The sequence below is a fragment of the Pogoniulus pusillus genome, chromosome 18 (assembly GCF_015220805.1).
Source record: "Pogoniulus pusillus isolate bPogPus1 chromosome 18, bPogPus1.pri, whole genome shotgun sequence".
NCBI lineage: Eukaryota > Metazoa > Chordata > Aves > Piciformes > Lybiidae > Pogoniulus > Pogoniulus pusillus.
In genome coordinates this window covers 11,809,184-11,830,767 of record NC_087281.1, presented here as the reverse complement: position 1 = coordinate 11,830,767, position 21,584 = coordinate 11,809,184, and the positions used below count along the sequence as shown (strand labels likewise).

Genomic DNA, 21,584 nt, shown 5'->3' with positions numbered 1-21,584 from the left:
TCCAGAGATTTAACTGCAATGTGTAAAAGTTCTAGGAAACGAGCCTTAGCAAAAGACACTAGAAGACTCACACCATTTTGAGGAGCATCAGTTAAAAGAAGAGCATTTGGGTTTATGGGACAATGCCATTTAAACTTGTCATTGCCTTTAGTATTTCACAGCTTTCTCAGGGACTGTCTTACCTGCTCAAACTATGGGCTGCAACCTCCAGCTGCTTGAGAAGAAAAGGATAGAGACTTGGAAACCGACAGAAAAACTCCCTTCCTGCCATCCTGTCGAAGGGAATCAAGATTAGTTACAATTAGCATTCTACAGTAATTAGACTCAAAAGACCAGTGTAATTGTTGCATTTCTGATACAACAGTGAAGTTAGGAAGCCCTAAGAACCACGCAAGGAATGAGCTCCTTTCTAACAAGGCACAATGCTTAAAGATTATGATACAGCATAGCCTACCCAAGTTCAGCCACTATCTGTGTATACCAATACCATGTCAGCTAAACTGGTTTGGCTCTCTGCGAGGTGAGTGTGGCAAGACGGTACTCTCAGTCACACTAGAAGGAAAAGATACAGGAGCTTAAATTCTGGGACCATTTTAACACCATTCTGGTTGAACAAGATAAGACCACTTGCTATTGTAAGGCTCATGTACTAACTAGCTAATAAAACATATTTAATAGACATGCACTAACAGATGCTTATTCTTTACTGATACTGAAAAGCTTTTCAGAATACTAACTCACAGATCTGTAAAACACAGCAGAAAACATCTCTGACCTTCTCTTAGCCCTCTTTAAGCAGTGCTGCTTCAATCACATAGCAGTGGTGGTATTTCCAGGCCACATTTTTTGCTTGTGTAGACGAAGCAACCACATTCAAAACAGAATACTGTGCCAATGCCTACTGAACTCATCCCTAGTTAGAATCAATAAGGCAGCACAGTTAAAGCCACAACTGCAAAGCAATGCAAGCTAAAAGTAGAAATCTTGTATATTTGCTTGGTTTACAGTCTTTTGATCAGCTAAAGAATAGCTTCATGGTTTATAGGAAACCACTTAGCACTAAGCAACAGTCCCTTAAATGTTACAGTTCTAGCTAGAGATATGCTATGTAGATAAAACAGGCTTCCTTTAAAAATAAACAAACAAAACTCCATCCATTTAGATGAAGAAAGCCAACTACAAAGTTTGTTTGCCCCATGATCGACCAAGATAAATAAGTAAATGTTCGTGTGATTCCAATGCAAAGCTTCAAGAGCAGACAGATCCAAGTCTAAAATATAACATGATGAGACTGTAAGACTGAATGTGTGTAAAAATAAGCACACCAAAAACGTCAAAAAGGAAAAAAAGTATTAATGCGAGAGTAAATCAGCACATGGCAACCACCTGCACAGTTTCTTCCAGCATTCAGCCATCATAACATGTCTTAGACACAGAATAAACACAGCAAAACTAGATCACTAGATGGAAACAAATCTTCAAAGAGGTCCAGAAGGCTTTCCCTAGGCATGTTAAGAACAGTGCAGTGAACTGCTGTAACTGAAAGCATGACAAAGGATTCTGCAGTAGCTGTTATAGATTGAAAAAAATACAACACAGTTAAAAAATTGTAGATGGAAGCAGTTGAACTGTGAATGAATAAAAATCGTGGCACTAATGAGGACCGTTCATGACCACGGATACTGATAATCAGTGGTTACTGAAGCAGAAAACACCCATGTAATTGCTTCTAACAGCTTCTCCATCTTCCTTTCTTTGCACAGTGCATTATGTAGCACTGAGGATGCAAAGCCAAAGACAGCAAAACACATAGCATCTAAGTAAATGTATCAAGACCTAGAGTTTATCCTACTGAGTTTTCATACATACAACTTGCATCAGAAAGCACATCAAATAAAACCAGAACTGGGATTAAGTTTCATATGAAATGGCCACTGGTCAAAGGCTTAAAAGCAGACCATATGTAAGTAGTATCTCAAGCAGTAAGTATTTTAACAGGCCCATAACTTAAATCCAATAAACAAGTTCACATCAATATTAAATAAAGGAGCTGAATATACTGACAAAGCCTTAAAATTCTTTATAATTAGTGTTGTTTCATGAATCTTTTTGACAGGGAAAGAAAATGGTAACTCCTTCTCTGGGTAACTTACACTCCCCCACTTGGTTTACTGCTCCACAGGTTACACGAGGACTGAAGACAGTCTCATCAAAATCACTAAATGAGCAGTATCTGCAGAAAAGATGCTCAAAGGCACTTTAAGAAAAAACAATAGGACAACTGCCTGAGCAGACTGATTGTCAGGGGACGATTTAAAAGGGTGTCTAGTTCAGAGAAGAAATAAGGACTATACATTAACAGAAATGCCCCTCACCAGCTTTGTCGCCCTTCTCTGGACACGTTCCAGCACCTCAACATCTCTCTTGAATTGAGGGGCCCAGAACTGGGCACAGTACTCAAGGTGTGGCCTGACCAGTGTTGAGTCCAGGGGAAGAATAACCTCCCTTGTCCTACCGGCCACACTGTTCCTGATGCAGGCCAGGATGCCATTGGCTCTCTTGGCCACCTGGGTACACTGCTGCCTCATCTTCAGCCTACTATCCATCAGTACCCCCAGGTCCCTTTCCTCCTGGCTGCTTTCCAGCCACTAACCCACATCTTTCCTGTTAATTTCACTAAAAACTGTACTGCTTCGAAAATTTAATGCCAGTGCTTGCAGACTTAGCTCATGCATATTAGTGATATAAAGAGCATCATGCACGTGCATACAAGCACCAATGTAATTCAATTAAGCTAGCCTTATCTCTAAAAGGAGGAAATTCTTGGCACATCTATAAAGAAATACATCAACTAAATGTGGACTAAACCAATTTAAAATATCACTACTAATAGTTTTCAAGAAACATTTTTTTCCTCCTTTTCTAAAACGTATTTGACAAGGAATAATACTCTTAAATTAAAAATATAGATACCTATCCTTCCATTAGTCACCAACAATATAGATACAGATTTTTGGCAGGGTAGCTGCTGTACTAAACCCTTAAAACTAACATTTTCCAGATCACAGGATTCCATCTATTCACCCTAAAACATGTTTAAACAGAAGTAACTGGAAAGAGCCTTAAGACACTGGTGCTCATCCCCATGTTCAGCTGAAATAACTCTTACACTGCTTCAGAGCACATCTTTGACAGTACATTCAACAGGCTCCATAAGAGTATTTTCTTTTTACTGTTAGCAGTCCACACCAGCACAACTTCATGATCCTGAATTTCAAAGGGCTTTACTGAGACCTAAACAATGGGCTAGGGGAAGGTTATTTTCTCAAACAGCAAGTGTGGTAATGAAAAAAAGTTATCAGTGAGCTGATGATGCTTATAACAAAATCTCTCTCCCCTGTGCAAAATGTCATTGAAATGAACTTTAAATTATGCTTCATGCTACAAGGTTGAGAGATAACTAATGGAACCACTTGCACCCTCCTAAATTCTTTGTGAAAATATTTGTAAAGCTGTATACATGTAAAGAATACTGTGGCAGATAAACAGAAAGATGCAACATTTACCCTCAGAGACTTCACAGTTTAACAGTGGTAGCTCTTTGTCACAGGCAAGCAGTTGTGCAGAAAAGTCAGGTGGCTAAATTAGAGGCCAACCCATGCACAAAAGGTTCCACATTGATGGCTGGAGGCAGCAGTTGTTCAGCACATATCAGAAGAAAGACTGACAAAGGAAGTTTATGTAAAACAGGAGACATCCAGACTTTGCCATTTTCACCCAGGTTTCCTGAAGAGCTGGCACAAGACAGTGGCACAGGTAACTCCTGCACTGTGCCACAGAGAACCAAGCTATACCCACCACTCCTATTTTCTGCATTCCTTTGAGCTGAACAAATCCTTTCCTATTTTTGTCTGCTCCATAGTCCATTTAAGAGGGAAAGAAGGTTGTGATGACAGAAATGGAGACTTTATGAAGCATACAGAGTTTATATAAATGATCAAGAAGTTACTCTGAAGGCATACGATGCTACAAAAGGCAGAAGTGAATTCCTAGCAGTAAGTGCTTGGAGTGAGTTACCCAAAATCTACAACTAGTAGTAAAAATCAAACACATACATATGTAACTGAAAGCAGACTGTAGATCTATGACTTTTTAAGGAAAAGCCTATCTCAAACGTGAACAAGAACACAGTTTACAGTGTTGATTGTGCAAAAAAACAAAAGAGTTTTGCTTTCCTCTGAAATAACCTAAACCGAAGTCTCTATTATACTCTTGATTGTCAACAGTCCATTCAACACCTTTCACAGCAGAACCTGAGGTCACCAAAAGTAAGCTAAAGATCACACACCTGCAAATATTCACTTCATCTGCTTTCCCTAGGAAGAAGTTCAGTATCATCAAACTTTGAGAACCAAATCCATAAATGCTGATGAAAACTCTGACACCTTTGCTCATTATACCTTGAGTAGCGACCTGAGGCTACATCACACAAGGGCTTCCATCTGTGTCAACATGACTAGAGGTTTTCTAAAAAGTATTCCAACTTTATGCAAAATCAGAGTGTGAATGACTTAACTGCATTTTAAAAATACATTTAAGAATAAAAGCAAGGATGTTGCAGTGTTCTTTTTAAGCTGTGCTGTACACTTAAAGGACCACTCTAGGAGATTAAAATTCTGCTGTGACACTGGGGCACATGAATCATTTTACTGCAAACTGTGCCAAAGGTTACCTGTTTATGTTCTTTCATTTATTTTTCAGAAGAACTAAAGGCTTTATAACCTTGATTGCTGCTTTTAGTTACTGACAGGTTGAAGAACATTTGCAGTTAGCATATTTGTATTTCAGTATAGCATAGGTAAGATTTAGAGATAAGAAATCTTCTGAGGGCAGCAAAGGTATCTGGTGTTCTCTTTGAACATAAATATTGTTAACCCAGGTTACCTGATACATGCATGCTCAGACCTGTGACAGGGGGAAAACCAGAGTATTTTTAAAAAGGAAATATAAAACTGAAATGTGAAAAAAAAAATACAGAGAGAGAGAGCAAGAATGTAGTTTCCATGACATTACCTAAGTCCTCTTCTGATTGTCTCATGTACAATCTATTTTTGCAGTACTAATCCTTACAGTGGAATCATTAACCATAATATCATAGAATGGATCAGGTTGGAAGGGACCTCCAAGATCATCCAGCTCCAACCTCTCACCACAGGCAGGGACACCGCCTACTACAAGTGGCTCATGGCCTCATCCAACCTGACCTTGAACACCTCCAGGGAGGGAGCAGCCACAACCTCCCTGGGCAACCTGTGCCAGTATCTCACCACTCGCACTGGAAAGAACTTCTTCCTAACATCCAGTTTCAGTCTCTTCTCTGCCAGTTTAAACTCATTACTCCTCATCTGTCATTACAAGACCTTGTCAGTAGTCCCTCCCCAGCCCTCCTGTAGGCCCCTTCAGATACTGGAAGGTCTCCTCAAAGCCTTTTCTTCTCTAGGCTGAAAAGCCCCAACTCCTGTAGCCTGTCCTCATGACAGAGCTGCTGCAGCCCTCACAGCATCTTCATGGCCTCCTCTGGACTGGCTCCTACACTTCCATGTCCTTCTTGTGCTGGGAGCTCCAGAACTGCACACAGGACTCCAGGTGGGGTCTCAGGAGAGCAGAGCCAAGGGGCAGAATCCCCTCCCTTGCCCTGCTGCCCACACTGCTCTTGCTGCAGCCCAGCACAGGGTTGCTGTCTGGGCTGCACTCATACTGCAGGCTCCTGCTGAGCTTTTCATCAACTCAGACCCCAGGTCCTTTTCCTCAGGGCTGCTCTCAGCCATTCACCACCCAGCCTGGAGTTGTGCTTGGGATTGCACAGACCCAGGTGCAGGACCTTACACTTGGCCTTGTTGAATATCATGAGGTTGGTCTGAGTCTACCTCTCCAGCCAGTCCAGGTCCCTCTGGATGGATCTTTTCCTAGCAAATCGACTAGGCCACACAGCTTGCTGCCATCTGCACACTTGCTGAGGCTGCACTCAATTCCTCTGTCCATGCCTCCTCTTCTCCAGGCTAAACACCCCCAGCTCCCTCAGCCTCTCCCTACAGGGCTGTTCTCTAGGCCTCTCACCAGCTTCATCACCCCTCTCTGGACACGCACCAGTACCTCTCTCTTGAATTGAGGGGCCCAGAACTGGACACAGCACTCAAGGTGTGGCCTGACCAGTGTTGAGTACAGGGGAAGAATAACCTCCCTTGGCCACCTGGGCACACTGCTGGCTCATCTTCAGCTACTATCTACCAGTACTCCCAGGTCCCTCTCTGCCTGGCTGCTCTCCAGCCACTCTGTCCCCAGCCTGTAGTGCCGCTTGGGGTTGTTGTGGCCAAAGTGTAGAACCCTGCACTTGGCCTTGTTAAATCTCATCCCATTGGCCTCCTATTTGCTCCTTGCACTGCAAGGACAATTTTTGCTGAAATAATTAAAAAATTGGGCTGAATTTGGCAAAACTGCCATTCAAAATGACAGTTTGATAATCCATGTTCTATATTTTCATTTCTTTCTCATTAAACTATGAAAAATACCCCACAGTGCAGCTTGGACTAACTTAACTAGTTTTTAATTGTCCATTTTTGCATTCATGTTCTTTCCCTGACCCTTGTAACTTAAGTGACTAGAGCTGTTGCAAAACATACGAAGTTTATTTTGCTATTAACCAATATATACTTCAGAAGCATAAACATGGGAAGTTTATTTCCCTATTAACAAAGATATACTTCAGGAGCATAACCTTACAGTCAATGCAAAATATTACATTCAGCAACACAAAAAAAAAAGGAGCAAGAAGGGGAAAGAAGTATGCCATGTTGATTTACACTGAGGTTACAGTAAAGACAAAAGATAATTCAAATACTTTTTAAGAATTACATTCTTTTTTTGCTCCTTAAGTAGCACTACAGAATATGACAATCAGCTGCATTTCATGGCAGGACAACTAACAGGAATGGGCTGCCCAGGGAGGCGGTGGAGTCGCCGTCCCTGGAGCTGTTCAAGGCAGGATTGGATGTGGCACTTGGTGCCATGGTCTAGCCTTGAGCTCTGTGGTAAAGGGTTGGACTTGGTGATCTGTGAGGTCTCTTCCAACCTTGGTGATACTGTGATAATAATAAAGGAACAGAATTCAGCAAGTATAACTGAAAGACAGGCAAAACTCAAAAGAATTCACCACATTGGATGTCAGAACACAGCAGGACAGCAGAATATTATGCAACTAAAGGCTTTAAGGTCCCCTCCAACCCAAACCAGTCTATGAATCTATGAACTTAAGTAACATTTTAAATTATTCAAAAATGCTGCTAGGAAGAATGATTCAAAACACTACAGACCTTTATTCTGGCCTCAAGAATATACAGGAACTTGCAAAAGAGAACAGCTACAGCTCAGGGAATAAGATAAAATGGAAAGAAGTTCAATGTGCAAGAAACTGCTGAGAAACTAGATTGTTTCTAACTCAGCTTAAGAAACATGTTATCCAAGAATGCCAAATATATTTCTGGACAAAGCAACTAAAACATTTCTTGCCAGAGAAGTCTCTTGAATGTTATCTCAGCAAATAAAATGTTTGAAATCTCTAAATGTTTTACCCAACATATGCTTCAAAATAGAAAGTAGGGCAGCTCCAGCTCAGAGCAGACATCCAGTTCTCATATGCCTCCTTTACAGATAAAAACCACGTGGGCTTTTTGTGAGACACAGCAAATAGCAGGAAGCAGACAAAATTCTGCAAGGTAGTCTGAGGAAACATCCATACAAGGTTCATGGTGAAACTATAGTTTTGGTTTATAGAGACTGAATTCTAGTGTAGTCTCCATGACTGACAGATACTTGGCACACTGCAGTAAGGGTACACCATTAGATAAAACAGGTCAGAGAAGGAACAGGACTTAAGACCCAGAACAAACATACTTCAAGTCACTTCTTGGCAAACCTAATCTGTTGTTGGGGCCAATATTTTTAATTTAACTGCAGACCACGGTAAAAGAGTTAGATGAAAATCCATCAGTGAAACACAAGTTGGGGCATTGTCTGCAGAAAGGTAAGATTAAAATGCTGTGAAATAAAACTGGGTATCTTGGGGAGCCAAACACTACAAACCCACAGAACTAACAGATAAAAAGATTGAATGTGCAAAGATTAATTAAAAAAATGCATTACACTTCAGAGCTCATCAGCTGGAAACAGCCTAAATATTCAAGCATATTAGTTGGTACCTTGGGTCCCTCAGCAAAAGGACAAAGAGCAAATGTGATTCTGTAACACGTCAATCTTGACACAGTCAGAACAGACAAATATGAATGGCAATCTCCAATGCCTGGGTAGGGTATAAGCTGGAGTAAGTCACATCTGACTTCCAGCTAAGAGACACTTAAAGACCAAGGGAATAGAAAGCAAATTTCCTGAGAGAAGATTTTAAAATCTCAGCTTGCTTCACGTGGCAAAATTAACAAAGACAGGATGCATGAGTAGTATCCACAAACACCTCCAGAGAAGCATCAAGAGGGAAATACTTATTTAAAATAAACAACAATGCTGGCATAAGAACAACTGAGTATTAGATGGCTATGAGTAAATATACATCACACGTTAGGTCTCTAAGGATCAAAGCAGCAAGATTCTTGAGAAGTTTTTCTTGGGAAGGTGGCACTCAGGGAGCCTTCCTGCAGAAATAGTGGGTAGAAAGCACATGATTTTTAAGATGTGACTTGATAAGTTTATAAAAGGAACAGTATAGAAAGTTTGTTTATGAAGAGAACTGAGTCAGTGTACCAGCAGGACCCTTACTACTGTGTGTTCCTGTGATTGTGACATGCTGATCCACATGGAAATCCCAACCCTTTCCAAACACACGCAGTTCAACTAGTGATGAAGTGTCTCTGATAAGAATTATCTTGAGATTATCCCTTTTGATAGCACCAATCAGACTAAGATTTTATGCAACCAGATTCCAAAATACACATTGGATGTGTGTGGAAAAATTTCTAGAACTTCCTTTCAGAAGTTCCAGTCATTCAGTGATCATCTTTTAAAAAATTGCATGTATTTCACAAAATGGAAGTCTCCAGCAGGTTTCAGAAAGAGCCAACAAGTGGCTCACCTCTTAAAAAAAATTAACTCTGAAAGCATTGCATGTTTCACTTCACTTATGAAAAAAGCAGCAGAATCTTACATCTATCCTGAACCAACCCCATGTGGTCAGCTCAAGGAGGTAACCTGCAAATTCCAGAGCAAGCACCATAAGTGGAGTTTGAGAAACATGCTAAGGAAAAGCTCCAAACTTGCCAAGTTTCAGAGCTTCATGTCTGTAACCAAGAGAAAAATTAACCCTAAGAAACTTGCCATAAAGGTGCCGAGAATCCAAGAGTCTGGTGAGCATTCTAATAGGTTAAACTAAGCCAGAGTTGAAACAATTGATAAACCAGTTCTCGTCACTTTAAAATCATTCTTGGAATCTGGCATTTTTTATTTCTTAGAAAAAGCAGTTAAGCTACATTTTTATTAAGGCATAAAACTAGAATGGGCTAAAAAGCGTTGTACTTGTCAAACAGGTTTTCACTCATCCTTCTCCTTTGGAGGCTGAGGGAGTACAGCTTAGATAAAAGTATTTGGGTTGGATCACCAAGCCCAAAGGGCATCAGTGTTTTAGTGTTCAGTTGGCTAGTAACCAAGGGAATGCTCGCTCCACTGATCAACTCTGGAGCCCCTACATCCCTCACCATGTTTTTCAACAACTATGTCAATCTAGAAAACACCTTGTGCACCTCTGTGGACAACACTGAAATAGGAGGAGTGGATGAAGCACATACAGTAAAAGTTCATTGTAGACAGACCTTGAAAACATTGAAGGCTTGAGCCAACAGAAATCTCAATCTGCAGTTCAACAAGGAGAAACACAGTGTATTTGCACCTAAGCTAAATAACCTTGAGAATGAGCACAGGCTGCAGCCAGCTTGCTCAAAATAGTCCCTTGTAAAGAATCTGGGAAGCTGCAGCAGATACCAAAATCAGTATGAACCAATGGGCATATCGTCACTGCAAACAGGACAAACCCCACATTGGACTGTATTCAGTAGGATCAATGTAGCAGCAGAACAAGAGAAATTATTGCCCACCTCTACCTCTAGTGAGGCTGTACATGGAAACCTCCAACCAGCTCTGGGTTGGCTGGTTCAGAAGAGATTAAACAAAGACGGTCCAGAAAACAGTTGCTCAGATGGCCAGGTTCTAGAGTATATTCCCTATGAGAAGATGGAGAGTCTAGGCTTAGCCCATTTGAGAAAGAGGAGATCCAGGGAAGATCCAACAGCAGCCTTCAGCCACTTGAAGGAATCAAATATCAGAGATCTAAACTACTTCCAGTAGTTGTAGATGGTATGGAAAGGACAAACGGTCACAAAACATAGCTGAAAAGTTTTAAACTGGGCAATGGGAAAAAGAAATGAAGTATTTTGCAACATGTTAGTCAAAGTGGTTATAGGGCCTCCATCCCTAGAGGTTTTCAGCTTACTTGCCACTGCAGCACCATGGTTTTAACTTAGTTTTCATATTAGATCACAGTTTTTCTTGTCTCCTCTGTATTTATTGGCCATCACTGACTACTGCAATTGAAGCAAATAATAGCTCATGTTAAGAATAACAAAAATGTTGAGATTCACATTTTTAGTAGGTTAACAACTTAGTCTTCAGCACGAAGTACTGTTGTTGCCAGAATGCACACTACTATTTAAAACACTAGCTTGATGCAAAATAAAACCAGCCCAAATTCTACTTTTTTCATTCTCACACAGTATATACTTCTGAAGGCTCTTCTTGATTAGCAGTTCCTCTAGATGACGGCCAGAAAATCACCACCGTTCTTACTGTGACTACATACATGCCAAGCTGCTTTTAAACAAACATTTCAAATGCATAGGAGAATTTGAATGCTCCACAGTGCTCAAAATGGCCATGTAATTTTGGAGGAAAGCTTGAAAAGCAACAATGAAGCCTGGAAAAAACAAATGTAAAAATCTTGATGTGAAACCTCAACTCTAAGATGATACAGGAACATCTCTTCATTGACAAGAAGGAACAACTTTTCAATCAAGTTGTTATCTTTATTGATGATCTGTGTGAGGGGACTGAGTCCAGCATCAGTAAGTTTGCAGATGACACCAAGCTAGGAGCAGGTGTTGATCTGTTGGAGGGCAGGAGAGCCCTGCAGAGAGACCTTGACAGAATGGATAGGTGGGCAGAGGCCAACGGAATGACTTTTAACAAGGCCAAGTGCAGGGTTCTGCACTTTGGCCACAACAACCCCAAGCAGCACTACAGGCTGGGGACAGAGTGGCTGGAAAGCAGCCAGGCAGAAAGGCACCTGGGGGTACTCATAGATAGTAGGCTGAAGATGACAAAGCTGGTGAGGGGCCTGGAACACAAACCCTATGAGGAGAGGCTGAGGGAGCTGGGGGTGTTTAGCCTAGAGAAGAGGAGGCTCAGGGGTGACCTCATTGCTGTCTACAACTACCTGAAAGGAGGCTGTAGCCAGGTGGGGGGGGTGGCCTCTTCTCCCAGGCAACCAGCAACAGAACAAGGGGACAGAGTCTCAAGTTGTGCTGGGGGGAGTATAGGCTGGATGTTAGGAGGAAGTTCTTCACAGAGAGAGTGATTGGCATTGGAATGGGCTGCCCAGGGAGGTGGAGGAGTCATCATCCCTGGAGGTGTTCAAGAAAAGACTGGAGGAGGCACTTAGTGCCATGGTCTAGTTGACTGGCTAGGGCTGGGTGCTAGGTTGGACTGGATGATCTTGGAGGTCTCTTCCAACCTGGTCGATTCTATGATTCTATTCTATGAAAGAAAACCCCAAACCACTAAACACAATTCAGCTATCATTTGTGCCCCACAGGAAATGAAAAACACTATGAAGAGGGAAGAAGAAATATTATAAAGATGTGGAGTTTGCACCCCCAGTAAAGATGTCACAACTTTGCACCTTCCATATATCTAATATCTGTTTTGTTAGGAACTAGAAAATACTTAAATCCCAGAACAGTAAGCAAACCAGTTTAAGTTCAGTGATTGGAAAACACATTATTTTACGCTACACAGCCCTAAAATAAATACTTAAAAGGAACTAAGAATATGCCAATATATCTTGGTTTTCACTTTCCTTCAGAGAGAAGTGCTAGAATAAATATTCTTGATAGTTTATGTTGCTGTGTTTTATGAGGTTAATAACTGAACTGTCAGTCAAGGCCTGTAATAAATACAGTAGTTGCATACCTCCTCCTTAGAAGCACTTTTATTTACAAAAGAGCTTGCCAAGATTTCCAAAGGGCTGCATGGCCTGGTTTCTTTGATCTTTTAAGTACAAGATTCTTTATGCCTCTCTTATTTTGCTATTTATTACACTCTGTGTATTCAGGAACAGAAAAAGCACCTGTCTAGAATAAATACCTCATGAAAAGTATAGCTTAAGAGGAATAATTATGCAACACACAGTTCATCAAAACAACTCAAAAAGTCCTTTTCCAGGAGCATTTTTGTTACTATTCTAGCAACAGAAGTGTAAAGCTGGCTCAGAACAAAAATAGGGGAACATCACATAAACTCAGCATCACAGATACAACCTAGTAGCTATATCAACACATTAACCAGCACTCAACTGTGATATGCATACACATGAATTCTGTTCCAGCAAAAGGCTAAACAAAACAAGGTCTTCCGAAGAGCCCAAAAACAGCTGCACCTCAGGCATGTGGCTGCTGGGAGCTGTGCAGCAACGGTGACACCTTGTGGTACCCAACCACTGAAATACAGACCTAAAACACAGCCCACCTTGAACCCACCAACTGAGTTCAGGTGAAGAAGCTTTACAAAGGAAATAGACAAACATTCTCCTTAATCAGCATTTCCTATAGAGACAGGAACCAAACCTGAAATCAAATCTCTGCCTCTGTTTTTATACCTCCCATCTCTCACTGATCTTTCTTCAGAAGAATTTTCTCATTCCCTATTTTATGGCATTGATGACTTAACTTCATGTGAGAAACAGAAGAGATTACTATGTGCAACATTTAAAGCAAAACTGCTACATGAATAAATAGAGGAATAAAAATAACTCAGCCCACCTTCAACATCTTTTGGTCAAAATGATTTAAAAAAAAATACTGTAAAAAAAAAAAAGCTTTAGAGAAGCCAATCAGTGGCTGACAGGATGTTCTGGAGTAAGAAGACTAAAGAGAAAAATCTCAAATTAATAGGGGCAAGATGACCTCCAAGGCTGCTCTAGCAATAAAAGAGCACACATGTGACCATTAGCTCCTCTTCTTCACCCCTCTCTCTGCTGTCAGGAGCAATAGGGCTAGTTTGTGGCTCCAGGAGAGGCTGGGCATACCGAAGAGCTGTTGGTACCAAAAAAATGCCAAAAACACTCCCCTTCTGTAAAACTGTACAGGAGTACAAATCAGCTCCCAGTACTCAACAGTAGATAGTTTAAATATTTTTGGCTCCACCACTTATTTCTTGGCAGCCCAGTTTAAGAAAATTTAGCTGTTTTTGTAACACTGCAATTCAATATAGCCATAATGCAAGCAACATTTTCAAACTGTTGCTGGCCAAGGTCATGTTTTGCAAACTCACAATTTGAACTAAGTGCAGCTTACCTATTTTTTTTTGAATTTTCATCTTTTCCTCTTTTAACCCCAAAAATTCTTGTAATCAGAGCACTAAAAAGAAGTGTTGATGAATTTCTTACCTAAAGGAAAATGCAAAGAATATGAAGCCTGCTTTAGAAATCCCTTTAAAGGTATTACATTTTTTAAATACAACCATTAATGTACAGTCCAAAAGAAGCACAGCCGAGTGAAGGATACAGTGTGTCTACTGTTCAGAGATCAGCATATGGAAACAATTCATACAGAGCATCTTTCTTCTTAATCAAAATTAGAACAGTAGACATTTCAAATGTTTAGGAGCTGCTCACTTTTAACATAGCAGGTTTACAGTGCTCCAAAGTGTTCACCCTTGCGCATGGCATATTCTGCCATAAGGAATACTGTCTTCTATTGAAAAGCCAGCTATCAGTGAGAATGAAAGTAAATACATTCCTTACTAGCTAGGTGCACCCACTCAAAATTTAAGTCAGATTTTTGTCTGTGAGGTAATATTGTTCCCACTGGTTTTCAAGACTAGTAGTTCACATAACAGAAAAATGAAAGAAAGCCAAAACCTAAGACTAAAACTATGACTTTTTTGCTGGTCTACACTATTCTTTATTTTACCTTAAAACATTATGCCATGCAGCACTCCAGAAATCATAGCACTGTCATTTATAACCACAAAAAAGCTTCATTGAACAGCACCGCTCTGCATCTTGTTAAATTAGAGAGGTAAAATTAAGAATTAACTTACAGCCCAGACAGGTGACATAAAGCCTAGAATTGCTGCTTGTATTCCATCTGCAACATAAGGCATGATGTTCTCACCTAAACGTGTATCCCTGAACAGTGCTCGAAGGATATTTAAAGCATGAACCTGTGGGGATAGAAGAAATAGAAAAAAAACCCACATTCATTGGAAAATAGCCTAAATTTAATGTATGTTAATTACAGCAGTAAACATGCGAAACAAAAATCATCCATATGCACATTTGCACCACTTTATTACCATATTAAATACAATCTTATTACAAAACAGACCCATTCAAACAAGAGATTAAAAGGGTGCAGCAGTAAACACCACTAAAAATACATTCCTAACAAGCACAGCCCAGGCCCTGTAAGTGAAGGCCAGCATACTTTTTTTCTTAGCTTATCATAGCTGTATAAACAACTTCCAGAATTCAGAATCATCTTTTCTGACATTCTTGACGTGCTGTAGATAATTGTGAGAAAAGATAAACTGTAACTTACAGGAGGACAATATCGAGCTAAAACTGACAGCCAGCCTTGCTGTCAGTCATATGGACCATATGGAGCACTTTCTGCTATTTCTCTGCTCTCTGGAATGGGAGGTGTTAATCTGTGTAGCTTCCAGACTTTGGCAAAGGTGCATGAATTTATACCAGCAAACTTCTACGTATCATCAAGCAAACTGTATCTTGCACTTACAAAGAGAGAGATTCAAGTATTTGATAATAATGTTTTTAAGAGGAAGATCTTGACTTGAATTTTTTTATTCAATCTAAACGCAGGCATTTAAGTTTTAGAAGTTACCTGGTATATGTATACATATAAAATCACTTTTCACGGGATATTTTACTGCATACAGTAAGTTTTCTAAAATCCATTTACTCTAAATGCAAACAAGTGCTTGCTCGTTAACTCCTTGTGAAAAGGAATAGCTATTTTGTTAGAAATATACTACAGGCAGTAAAATGACCATATAAATTCAAAATTAATTACTGTACTTGCTGCACTAGAAAACAGAACACAAAACGGCACCATTTTTAAGGCTCTTATGCACTTGCAAATTCTAGTGACTTTATAACCTCTGCACATTCAAGGATGTAAAAATTTATCAACAGATAAAAAAGTATTCTTGTTTCAGTAAGACATAAATTGCCTTAACTGAAGTAACACAAGCACTTTTGGGGCATTTGCCTTCTGATAAGAGGCTGTATTTTACCTGTGGAATTACACTTGACGGTCCATTTGAAGACGTCGCCAAAGACAGCAATTCTTCCATCGCCATTTTCAGCAAATCTGGTTTTTTCTTCTTTGGTTCTGAAGCTAACAAAGCCTACAGAAAGTTTTTTAAAAAATCAGAAAATTTCCCAAAGATTGTGTTTCAATTTTAACTCAGTTTTGCTCAAAGCCTCTCAGAATTCAATGTTTAAGAAAACTTTGTTCATACACTGCCCATCTGCCCAAGAAAATCTGCTTGTATATAACAGACAGTAACTTATGACAAACACAAAAAAGATGGTATTTATTATAGCAAAATTATCTGCCATATTATACATACTTATATTTCCTAGCATGAGCGGTTTTTTAGTATATAAAGAAACATATTTAAGACAACACAGGTTGGGTGGAGAATAAATCTTGGTTTGCAAAAAATGGATAAAACAAGCAGCGTATTTTTCAAAGGAGAAGAAATGCATCCATCTCCAACTAGTCATTCAATGGGTAGGACAATCAGCTGAGATGAAAATACTCAAATTTAGCCCTCTAAAATTCAGCACTGGAGTTAAATCAGTCATTCTCTTTCTACCTAGCAACTCCCTTTAAAGCAGTAATAATATTATTATTTTTAATCTCAGTCTTATCATAATTCATATTTAATAACAATCACACCACTCAGTGCCAGGGAAAGTCAAGCAGATGCTCCTTGAATTTCTCTGGTACAGAGGTCAGACTGACAGGTCTACAGTTTCCCAGATCCTCCTTTCTGTAATGGGATACTCTTGAGTCCACCTTGTCCTTGCATTAGGCAAATTCTTACAGAAAAAAAATGATTCATACATGTTTGTTTCTTCACAGTCTCAAGATTAACATTAGCTGATGTCCAGTGGATTCAAACTTTGTGGTGTGAGTGGGGAAGTCAGAAGACATAAGATCACCAAATTAATTTTGCAGACAACTTACAGATGTAAACAGGAAAGATATTTAACTGCTGAAATTGAAAAGGAAAAATGTCTCTGAAACCAATGTGCCTACCAATGACAGAAGCAGTCTGTGATTGACATAAGAAAAGTTAGTATAGGTGAAAAGTTGGTATGAGTGATCCTACTCTGGCAGGGAGGTTGGACTAGACAATCTTTGGAGGTCCTTTCCAGTCCCTGGCATTTTATGACTCTAGATAGGAGCAGGCTGCCTCAACTTTCTCAGAGCAAATTCAAGAGTGGAAAACAAGCAAGATGGGAGAGCTTGCTCCTGGCACTCCCTCAAATTCTTGGAACATTCTTGAGACTGTATTTCAGCAAGTGGAGAAAGTTACAAATCATGTCATTAATCTTGGACTTCCATCTTTCATTTTCAACCCTTTTTTTAAATGACATAGGATAGTTTAAGGGGAAAGCAATCATGGCTACTTCTACTTCAAGGAGCAAAGGAATAGAATCAGCAGGACTAACTCTGCAGTGACTAACCCCACAAGGATGTAGATGAGCTGTTGCATACTACTGCAGGGCACTCAGGAGAAAGTCCTTTGAGCAGAAACAAAACACTCTGAGTCAGCCAATTATCCATCAGTTCAGAACCTGGCAGAAGGCACAGGCTGGGATGTGTGAAGCTGATGGTAACACGGGAAGAAAGAAAACTGCAGAAGAATAGCCCCATGCTCACAGAGATGAGTCTTCAGTGAGCTACACATTAACTGCACTGAAGAACATCAGCCAACACCAGACAGTGTGACTACTACTTCATCCTGCTTCATTACTGTTGAGTAGACAGAGTTACACCATTGATCGCTCAACCATCAGGAAACACAGGGGAGTTCTTATGGTTCATAACCTTACTGTATGTGCCAACTAAAAGAATCTGCATAAAATGGTGTATCACTACAAGTTTTAATCTCTGAATTAACTTATGATTTTCCAGGATTATTACAGTGGCCACACAGAGCCTAAGCTGTCTTTTGAAATGCTGTTTGAATCTACCTCAAGCCAAAAAACTCACCATCAACACAATTGCATGCTTCAATTGCATGTGGCTTCTTATTTGCACAAAAGCAGTCAAAGCCTGTTTTAAAAAAGTAACTGTTTGCCCAGAAGAGGTTGAAGTAAGAAAAAAATCCACCTAACAACATACATGTGTTCACCAGAGAGAGCACTAAACGAAGTAATTAAGTCAGAGGTAACAGTGTTAGGTGGTACCTGTATGTAGAATGGAATTCCTGCACTACGTCTGGTCGCACAGAGTGTAGATGAGGGATCACAAGATTTTATTTCTTCTAACACACATCTTAGCCACTGCTCTGGCATCTTGCACAGACTCTCTCTGTTACTTCTACACAAAAAAAATTTGTAAGAAACTAAGACAAAGAAAGCATTTAATGACCACAAGAAGTATTTCTTACTATAGGTGGACATCTCCAATATGCAATTTTTTTTAGGAAGATGAGATTGAAAAATGAATTGTTACTTTTTCAATGTTAGTACAAATTATAGGAACCCTACTTATTAAGTGCCACTAGGAAAAGTGGCACTGAACAGAACACGCGATTCTGTGCTTCAGCACTGCACATGTTCTTGTCTGTCAAGAACTATTTCCCTGTACTTGAGAAGAAAACAAAGACATATGCACACCAAGTCAATGTGTAGGAAGTGACACTTAACAAATTCCCACCTTTGTTGTCACACAGTAGCTGATGCGAGACCCTTGCATTAACGACCATATGCAATCATGTTTAGAACCATACAAAACAAACCCAGAGCCCCACAGTAAGTACACATTATGTAAATATCCATGCAAACCTTGGAACAGTAAAAGGAAAAGACATACTACTCGTTTTTAAATACTGTGACAGTCAAACTTTGATAAAGGATTGCTCTCCTATCATCAAATACCCATCCTCTGCAGCTATAAAACTCAGCACAGACTCAAAGTAAAAGACTTCCAAACACGAGGAGCTCAAGTCTAATTCATTTGCTGGTGCTGATCAGTTCAATGAAATGAACCATATTCAGTGTGCAGGACCAGGTCATTATTCTTGTGTTGATGTTCTAGAAGGATCATTCATTGTTAACATATATCTACTAATCATGAATTTAATTATAGCTTATATAATTAAATTCATGATTAAGTAACAAGACTACAACCAATTTTTCTACCTAGGTAATTGAAATGCAGAATTTAAGATTAAAAGCTTGAAGACAGCAGCTACTGATGTGAAACCCAAAATCTAACATCTATGTCTACTCTCTCGTCAATCCTCCTCTTACAAGAGTTTAGGTAGTCTAAAAATCTGATACTGAACAATAAATGAGGCTTTAATATGCAGTGAATCCTCCTTTCCTTCTTTTACAAAATAGAAGATTAGTAATGCAGAAAACAGAGGTCACATGAAGAGTCAAATGGGTCAGCAGAAAACACATCTCACGACTTAAAAGTTTTACTTATAAGTATTAAGTTTTCAGGAAAACATCCTGGCTGAACCAAAAAGTCTGGTGTTAATTTTCCTAAAAGGCCAGGGAAGGGGCCCATTGAGACAGAAATGGAGTAAAATGAAGCAAGCATTAAATGTCTGTATCATCTTTCGCTGCTTAAGAACCACCACCTCTAACTGTAAGTATCACAGTCCAAATCACAGATGCTGTATACCTAATGGCATAATCAAATAAACAACCAAACTCAAAATCCACACAAAATCAAGGATCTGCTTGCACAGCCAGCTAAAGGATCAGTGCTATAGTTTGGTAAAACTGCTATATTGAAAACACAGTAAGTTGCTCATCTTCTACCTGGAAAGCATTTCTGTAAGTTGCACGAAGCCAGCATAGGCCAATTCAAACGCACCCCTGTGCCTCGAGTGCAGCAGATGATGTTTAAAGTAGTCTCCAATATCTTTAACCTAAAACAGAAAAGGTTAATTGAAATCATATAGTTTATACATGCAAGATACTTCTGCAGTTAAAAGCATCGATCTTTCCCCTAGCAAATGTAAAAAGCAACTAGAAGTCCTATCATAAAAAAAAACCACCAACAAATTACCTTAAGAGTAACAAATATTACAACAACATCTGGAGGTCAAAGGAATAGTGCTATTTCCTTTGAAAAGGTCATAAAATTAGCTATTTGTCCAAGAGGAACACGCTCAGATTTTAAGAAAAGGAAAGGACAATTGTGATTTTCAGAGGAAACAAATTTAGAATCCTTCTTGATAGCCTTCACTCTTACCTAAAATCCCAGAGGAAGTATCTATTAAACAATAACAGCAAAAACAAACACATACAAACATCTTCAACTTCCCTGATGTCTGGAAACAAAACAGAGCAGAGGGAGAACAGTCCTAAAGGTTCCTACAGTAAATGGAGGATGACTTCCTGACACAACTGGTGAGGGAGCCAACTAGGGAATGCACCCTGATGGATGTCATGTTTGTACGTTGAGTACTGTGTCCACTACTGGGCTATTCAATTAAAGAGAGATGTTGAGATACTGGAAGGTGTCCAGAGGAGGGTGACGAAGATGGTGAGGGGCCTGGAACACAGCCCTCTGAGGAGAGGCTGAGGGAGCTGGGGGTGTGCAGCCTGGAGAAGAGGAGGCTCAGGGGGGAACCTCATTGCTGTCTACAACTACCTGAAGGGAGGCTGTAGTCAGGTGGGGGTTGGTCTCTTCTCCCAGGCAAACAGCAACAGAACAGGGGGACACAGTCTCAAGTTGTGCCAGGGGAAGTATAGGCTGGATGTTAGGAGGAAGTTCTTCACAGAGTGATTTGCCATTGGAATGGGCTGCCCAGGGAGGTGGTGGAGGCACCATCCCTGGAGGTCTTCAGGAGAAGACTGGATGAGGCACTTAGTGACATGGTCTAGTTGACTGGATAGGGCTGGGTGCTAGGTTGGACTGGATGATTCTGGAGGTCTCTTCAAACCTGGTTGATTCTACGAATACAGAAGGACTTGTAGGTGATGTAACAGATGGAGTCTGCCAGCAACGATGAAATGAATGAGCAATTGTAAGGGCTGTAATTGTAATGAGATCTACACACGTAAGATACCAAAACCTAATTTTAGTTTGAAGCCAGTTCTTGTACTGACATTTCTAATAATTGATGATGAAATCCCCTCTGCAGAGAAAATGTCCTGCTTTTTGCTTATGATATTTCTTAAGCTGTCACCAAAGTTTGATTTCTTTGTGTATTTCCTTGCAAACCTGAGGAAAATCAGGACTTCAAACTGACTTCTCATCTTTTAGCATTCCTCAAATTATAACGCAGACATTTTGTTTTGCAGGAACACATCAGAGCATTAAGAATCTAATGAAGCATCTCTAAGAGCAGCAGATATGCTGTTTATTAACGCAGCATTTCTGAAAGGGCAACTACTACTTTCTGTTTTCTAAACAAAGATAGAGATGCTACAGTTAGAGATGACTCATTCTAAAATACCAATTCCTTTTTGACTGAAAGCAGATTAAGAACCAAAACACTGAACACATGTATCTGTTCTCTCATCTACCCTCCAGACCTCTGCAACAATACAAGCACAGCTGTTAACCAGTTGCAAATGTAAAAGCTGCAAACAATGCAAGAATGAAGACATTATTTCCATGGAACCACAACATCAGATAGCATAAGAAATAAGATCTGCAGTACATTATACTATTCTTTAAGATGGAAAGCTCTAACATCTAAGGAAAAACCAAGTAAATGTTTTCTGTTGGAAAGAAAACGAGTCTTAAAAATAGTGTCTTGCATATTTCCATCTTTCCCTGTTTTTGTTGAAACCATATGGAAATGAAAAGGTCATCAATTAAAACCAGAAATTTAATAAACAAAATATTTCCCAAATAAATTCCTGTGGTAATCCAATTTCTTGTAAACACTGCATTCAAAATTCTACAAGAGGCCCAGATGGCATATTATTAACATTTCTGATCTCATGAATAAAAAAATATTTG

At 39.7% G+C, this 21,584-nt stretch overlaps 1 protein-coding gene across 1 annotated transcript in view; it reads right to left on the bottom strand.

Annotated features, from left to right (window-relative positions):
- Window positions 1–21,584, bottom strand: part of THADA (THADA armadillo repeat containing) — a 128,111-nt gene that overhangs the window by 82,843 nt on the left and 23,684 nt on the right. Inside the window, exons 22-27 of the mRNA XM_064158409.1 lie at window positions 19,427–19,536; window positions 17,840–17,972; window positions 15,649–15,762; window positions 14,434–14,556; window positions 13,686–13,777; window positions 183–272 (exon numbers count right to left, since the gene is read on the bottom strand). Coding sequence (XP_064014479.1) covers window positions 183–272; window positions 13,686–13,777; window positions 14,434–14,556; window positions 15,649–15,762; window positions 17,840–17,972; window positions 19,427–19,536 — 662 coding nt within the window. The remainder of the gene's footprint in view (window positions 1–182; window positions 273–13,685; window positions 13,778–14,433; window positions 14,557–15,648; window positions 15,763–17,839; window positions 17,973–19,426; window positions 19,537–21,584) is intronic.